At 36.4% G+C, this 7,500-nt stretch overlaps 1 protein-coding gene across 1 annotated transcript in view; it reads right to left on the bottom strand.

The window, feature by feature from the left end:
• Window positions 1-1,134: 1,134 nt before the first annotated feature.
• Window positions 1,135-7,500, bottom strand: part of gata4 (GATA binding protein 4) — a 13,870-nt gene continuing 7,504 nt past the window's right edge. The window contains exons 4-6 of the mRNA XM_081379466.1: window positions 7,448-7,500; window positions 5,603-5,712; window positions 1,135-2,685 (exon numbers count right to left, since the gene is read on the bottom strand). The exon at window positions 7,448-7,500 is cut by the window's right edge and continues 29 nt beyond it. Of these exons, the coding sequence (XP_081235592.1) occupies window positions 2,569-2,685; window positions 5,603-5,712; window positions 7,448-7,500 (280 nt within the window). The 3' untranslated portion in view covers window positions 1,135-2,568. The remainder of the gene's footprint in view (window positions 2,686-5,602; window positions 5,713-7,447) is intronic.

The raw sequence follows: 7,500 nt of genomic DNA, 5'->3' as shown, positions 1-7,500 counted from the left end.
GTACCTCATTGGTCAGATCAGTGATGACGTCAGGGGAGTTATGAACACCGGGAAGTAGAACCACTTCAGAATGATCTTTTTGGTAACATTTTTAATTCAATCCTTAAACCAATTAAAAAGGAGGAGGAGATTAACTCTCTACATTACTGGCAATATATATGGATTAACATTTCATTGATAATGTTAATGTTTTAAAACAAAAATGTCGCAAATAAGGACATAAGAAATGTGTATTTTCCTGCAGCGAGATTCTTTGGTAATACATCTCTTGAAATTGCCAAACAAGTTTTGTGTTAATAACAAAATTAAGGAAGTGTCTTACAAAATCCTTCACAGATTTGACCCTTCTAAGCATGTTTTGGTTAATATTTCATATACCTGTGAATTTTGGACATTAGAAAAATAAACTATTTTGCATCTGTATTTTTTTTCCCACTGTATTTACTCAAGATTATTTTGTAAAGATTTAGAAACCTTTATTAGTAGAAAACTGAAGTGTATGATAGAAATGTGTGTATTTGATGTGCTTTTTTATACTCAGGATGACAAAATGGAATGTAAAGATCAACATATCATACATATATTTATTTTCTTAAGAAAAATACCATATACATTAAAGAAATGGGCTCAATGCAAACCAAATTTTTCACATTTTAAAAATGACTTTAAATTATATGTAAATCTTTTTGGGGGGACAAAAAAGCAAAAACAAAAGTTTTATGTAATTTTTCTATTTTTGATTTTATTTTTTGTTATTTATTTATTTTCTTTCATTTCCTGGCAGCTAATATTAATGTGATAACGTGAATATGTAATACATGTTGTTCTCATGGCACTGAATTAATAAAAAAATAAAAATAAAATCACTTCAGCTGCAAATGAGAGCTGACGCATTAAACATATAATCTGTAAGACTGAGACGGTTTAATATAATATAACCCCTGTAACTTTTTTTTTTTTGTGTGCATAATGTGTTTGTGCTTGTGAATATTAACTTGATTCAAGAACACATCGTTACAATAAGAATTATTTTACATATGGTTTTAACAGATGTATTTCTCAAACTGTTGTTTTTCTCTTATATTTATTAGTCTTTGACAAAATTAAAAATGACTAGGTCAGTTATTAGTCTTTGATTGTTAAATTATTGTTTAACTTTATTACTACTTTTTGGGCATTTAAAGACACAGAAAACATGAATTTAGAATTATAAGCATTTAATCAAATGTTCACATATGTTGTGTGTTTTAAAAACAACAGTTAAACATGGAGTGAGTTGTTTGGCATACATACAGTTATATACACTTAATACTATATAGAATACAAGAAAAGAATTACATATGGACTTTCTATTTTCTTTACAGGCTAATGAGAAAAAGCTAAAGTAAGAGATCAGCACAAGTTTAAATGGACTTTACAAGCATGTCACCTTTCCAGTTGGAGAGGAAAACTGTAACCCTGTTTACTCTAGAAATAAATACAAGAAGTTGAAACTAAAGGAGATCAGCTGCGATAAAGATGTTAAAAGGAAGTCAAAATGCGGTGAAGGTAATTTGAAATGTTTTTAGGAAGTGGCTTTCATGACAGAAAGTTAATCGTCAATCTTGACAACAGATGCTTTCGGAATAACAGTCAAAATGATTTCTGCTCATAGACATGATTAATAATAATCATGACAATGAAAATAAACATTTCCCTGCAGATATGGCATGAAGGAGAAAGAGAATACATGACCCTGGATCACAAAACCAGTCACATGTCGCACGGGTATATCTGTGGCAATAGCCAACAATACATTGTATGGGTCAAAATTATCGATTTTTTCTTTTATGCCAAAAATCATTAGGATATTAAGTGAAGATCATATTCCATGAAGATATTTTGTAAATTTCCTACCGTAAATATATAAAATATTTATTGTTTTGAGTGAATGCTGCACAATCGCCAACATAAATGAACAACTTTAAAGGAGATTTTCTCAATGTTTCGATTTTTTTGCATCCTCCGATTCCAGATTTTCTAATAGTTGTATCTGCTAAATATTGTCCTATCCTAACAAACCATTCATCAATGGAAAGCTTATTTATTCAGCTTCTCAATTCCAAAAAATTGACCCATGTGACTGGTTTTGTGGTCCAGGGTCACAATTATCCATTAAAGTACAGTAGGAGTGCTTTGAGCTTCACTTAAATATAGTTTCTGAAGAGCAATGAACAGAACTGCAAAAAAAAAAATAGCAACATTTTTACATTTTCAGGAGAAAAGTGTTGTGTTTGCATGTGCAAAACTTGGCCCTTGACACGCTTATCTATGACAGCGACAACCGAACATCATCTAAACGGTTTAAAATAATGAAACCAAGATGTGTAGAGTACATGCTACAGTCCACTTGAACATACAGCTTATACTGTTCTCATGATCCGCCGGGACTCGAGGGTCTTTGGTTCCTGCGATTCGCAGTCAGAGTTCTCAATCAGGTCCTGTGTTTTCTGCTACTGATCTGTTGATCTGAATCCAGAACATGATGAGATCATGAGCTCCTGGTCTCGGGTGAAGCGTCCCGGTTCCTCACGCCAGGATCAGACTGTTCCAGACGTCACTTTTGGAGCCGGAAGATCCACTGGGAGAAAGTTTGAGAGCAGAATTCGAGCTCTGAGTTCCCATGTACGTCGGAAACGCAGACACCTATAGACAGAGGAGAGACACTGTGTTACAGAACAGCATTTCATATATGAAGAAATGTAAATGAGTAGTTGATGTAATGCACTCAGTTAATTTGAGCACATAATCTGTATGTATTTAAAATTAATATTTAAAATGTAATATTTAAATTAAAATATACAACATTTATCGATGGTATATCTACACTGAACAAAATTATAAACGCAACTCTTTTGTTTTTGACGCTGTTTTTGCCCCTATTTTTTATGAGCTGAACTCAAAGATCTAAGACTTTTTCTATGTACATAAAAGGTCTATTTCTCTCAAATATTGTTCACAAATCTGTCTAAATAAGTGTTAGTGAGCACTTCTCCTTTGCACAGGTGTGGCATAACAAGATGCTGATTAGACAGCATGATTATTGCACAGGTGTGCCTTAGGCTGTCCACAATAAATGGCCACTCTAAAATGTGCAGTTTTATCTCACAGCACAATGCCACAGATGTCGCAAGTTTTGAGGGAGCGTGCGATTGGCATGCCGACTGCAGGAATGTCCACCAGAGCTGTTGCCCGTGAATTGAATCGTCATTTCTCTACCATAAGCCGTCTCCAAAGGCGTTTCAGAGAATTTGGCAGTACATCCAACCGGCCTCACAACCGCAGACCATGTGTAACCACACCAGCCCAGGACCTCCACATCCAGCATCTTCACCTCCAAGATTGTCTGAGGCCAGCCACCCGGACAGCTGCTACAAACAATCGGTTTGCAGGACCAAAGGATACCGTCTCAGGGAAGCTAATCTGCATGCTCGTCGTCCTCATCGGGTTCTCGACCTGACTGCAGTTTGTCGTCGTAACCGACTTGAGTGGGCAAATGCTCACATCTGATGTCGTCTGGCACTTTGGAGAGGTGTTCTCTTCACGGATGAATCCCAGTTTTCACTGTACAGGGCAGAGGGCAGACAGCGTGTATGGCGTTGTGTGGGTGAGCGGTTCGCTGATCTCAACGTTGTGGATCGAGTGGCCCATGGTGGCGGTGGGGTTATGGTATGAGCAGTTGTATGTTATGGGCAACGAGCACAGGTGCATTTTATTGATGGCATTTTGAATGCACAGAGATACCGTGACGAGATCCTGAGGCCCATTGTTGTGCCATTCATCCACGACCATCACCTCATGTTGCAGCATGATAATGCACGGCCCTATTCTGCAGAGATCTCAGATCTGTACACAATTCCTGGAAGCTAAAAACATCCCAGTTCTTGCATCGCCTGCATATATATATATATAAATGATAAACACTAAAGAAATACTCCAACTTTTCTCTTTGTAACATCTTGCACAGGTTTGATTCTAATCATAATGTAACATTATTGAAAAACAGATTTTTTTTCAGTACAAAAAATGCTAAACTTTGATAAATAGTATTTTTATAATTGTGATTTCATAATATGTAGATATTAATCCAACTGGAAAAACATGTGAAACATGTCTTTCAGTTAGTCAAAAAGCAAACAGCAAATAGTGGATCTCTGCAGCCAAAAGATGTGCAAAAATCGTAACAATAAACCATGTTAAATTATCCATGTGATCCCCATTAATGAAAGTTAAAAAATGTGGGTCTTTTATAAAGTGAATTTTACATAAAAAGCTGCTTTTGAAATAAAAACCTATTAAAAAAATATTTTTTACATTTATGTATATAAATATAAAAAATATCATAAATCCTTCCAATACTGCACAAATGTGGAGTTAAAACATTAATAAACTGAGTAAAATTACATTTGTTTTAAAACGTGTTTTATTTTGTTGCCTGGGGTCTCTGGAGTGTTCTCCTCGAACGAACAGCGCAAGGATTAAAGGGATAATTCACCCATTGTTTATTCACTCTCAAATTGTTCCAAACCTGTACAAAATGTCTTTGTTCTGTTGAACACTAAGGAAGATGTTTTGAAGAATATTGGTAACCAAGCAGATCTTGGGCCCCATTGACTACCAAGTATTTTCTTCCTACTATGCAGGGCCCGAGATCTGTTTGCTTACCAACATTCTTCAAAATATCTTCCTTTGTGTTCAACAGAACAAAGACATTTATACAGATTTGGAATAAGAGTGAGTAAATGATGACTGAATTTTTTTGGGGGGGGGGGGAAAGCTACCCCTTTAAAGGTGCAGTGTGTATTTTTTAGCGGCATCTAGTGGTGAGATTTGCGAATTGCAAACAGTCAGTCACTCACGGCCTATCCCTCAAATTGCAAACTCGAAGGAGCAGCTACGGTGGCCGACGTAGGATCGGAAGATGTCGTCGTCTGAGTCAGCAGAGAGTAGCGAGTCAAGCAATGAGGTTTCTTTATATTATATTTTATATTAAATTATGTTTACTTAATTATTCAGTAAAACCACATGTTATTGCGATTGTTATTTTTACTTGTTTTATTCATTGACTTTACCATAGCTTGTTTCCATGCTAGTTAGTATAAGATAACAGCTATGGATAAATGCATCAAAGCAGCAGGTAAGGGGAAATAGCTAACGTTACGATGTCCGAGGCGTCGTTCAGACAGCATGTTTTTCTCCACGTTTGCAAAATCAGGGACAACCTGAGTATTCTGCTGCGTCTTTTTCTGCTGCTTCTCATTCAAGTTAGTGACGAAATGCGCTCTGTAGAGTTGTCTGTTCGCTGTCGGCTACGGTAGGAACATGACGTCACAATATGTCGACCTTCATAGAAGTGCCCGCGGTTATGTAGATATAAATGACTCATTCTAAGGTAATAAAAACATAACGGTTCATTAAGTAAAGTCTTTATACACCGCTGAAAACATAGTTATGGATCTTATATTGCATTTCTGTCAATAGATCCTCAGAAATATTACACATTGCACCTTTAACATGAACTCATAAACTCTATAAAGTACTCATATGGTGTATAATCTCTGACCGGCGTGTGCATGTAAAGTGATGGCGTCTCCGGCTCCGTCTTTATGGCTCTCGGTTCTTCTGTGGGACTGGAGTTCAGGACACCGGATGACCTCTGAACTTCAGGCACTCCTGGCAATCACAGACAGGTCACAGTCAAAATCACTAGCTGTCCCCAAATGACACACTATACACTATGCACTTATACACTATGTACTTATGCACTATGCACTTATGCACTATGCACTTATGCACTATGCACTTATGCACTTATACACTATGCACGTATGCACTATGTACTTATGCACTATGCACTTATACACTATGTACTTATGCACTATGCACTTATACACTATGCACTTTACACTATGGACTTATGGACTATGCACTTATGTACTATGCACTTATACACTATGTACTTTTACACTATGCACTTTTACACTATGTACTTATGCACTATGCACTTATGCACTATGCACTTATGCACTATGCACTTATGCACTATGCACTTATACACTATGCACGTATGCACTATGTACTTATGCACTATGCACTTATTCACTATGCACTTATGCATTATGCACTTATACACTATGCACTTATACACTATGTACTTATGCACTATGCACTTATACACTATGCACTTTACACTATGGACTTATGGACTATGCACTTATGTACTATGCACTTATACACTATGTACTTTTACACTATGCACTTTTACACTATGTACTTATGCACTATGTACTTATGCACTTATACACTATGCACTTATGCACTATGCACTTATACACTATGCACTTATGAACTATGCACTTATGCACTATGCACTTATACACTATGCACTTATGCACTGTGCACTTATACACTATGTACTTATGAACTATGCACTTATGCACTATGTACTTATACACTATGTTCTTATGCACTATACACTTATGCACTATGCACTTATGCACTATGTACTTATGCACTATGCACTTATGCACTTATACACTATGCACTTATGCACTATGCACTTATGCACTTATACACTATGCACTTATGCACTATGCACTTATACACTATTCACTTATGCACTTATACACTATGCACTTTACACTATGGACTTATGCACTTATGTACTATGTACTTATGCACTATGCACTTTTACACTATGTTCTTATGCACTACGCACTTATGCACTATGTACTTATGCACTTATGCACTATGCACTTATGCACTATGCACTTTACACTATGGACTTATGGACTATGCACTTATGCACTATGCACTTATACACTATGCACTTATACACTATATTCTTATGCACTATGCACTTATGCACTATGTACTTATGCACTATGTACTTATGCACTATGCACTTATGCACTATGTACTTATGCACACTATGCACTTATGCACTATGCACTTATGCACTATGTACTTATGCACTATGGACTTATGCACTATGTACTTACTTATGCACTATGCACTTATGCACTATGTACTTATAGTATACACTTGTGCATTATGTACTTATAGTATGCACTTATGCACTATGCACTTATGCACTTTGTATTCAACCGTGTAATGTATGAACTTTTTGAGTGTTTTTTGTCTTTCAACATCGGAGTCTGAGTGCACGAAGAACTAAAACGTTCCACATTTTGTTTTATCGGTTAAATAAGTGCATCATCCGGGAACTTAAAGTGCATATAGAATTTTCAGTGTGAACGCACTACTCGCACTATTTAAACTACAGAATGCCGTAGAATAGTGCAGAAGTACGCGATTTGGGATGCACCAACTGAGAATCACAGAGAATCAAGAGCTCTCGAGGAATCAAGATACTGAATGAGTTTTCTATCTGAGTGTCTGCGCTCACCAGGTTTGGACTTGTCTATGTTTTTGGGTTTGCGCTTGCGGGTCTGAATTCCC

This window comes from Scardinius erythrophthalmus (assembly GCF_964197995.2).
Source record: "Scardinius erythrophthalmus genome assembly, chromosome: 11".
NCBI lineage: Eukaryota > Metazoa > Chordata > Actinopteri > Cypriniformes > Leuciscidae > Scardinius > Scardinius erythrophthalmus.
The sequence above is the reverse complement of the archived record's forward strand: the minus strand, read 5'-3'. Positions and strand labels throughout refer to the sequence as shown.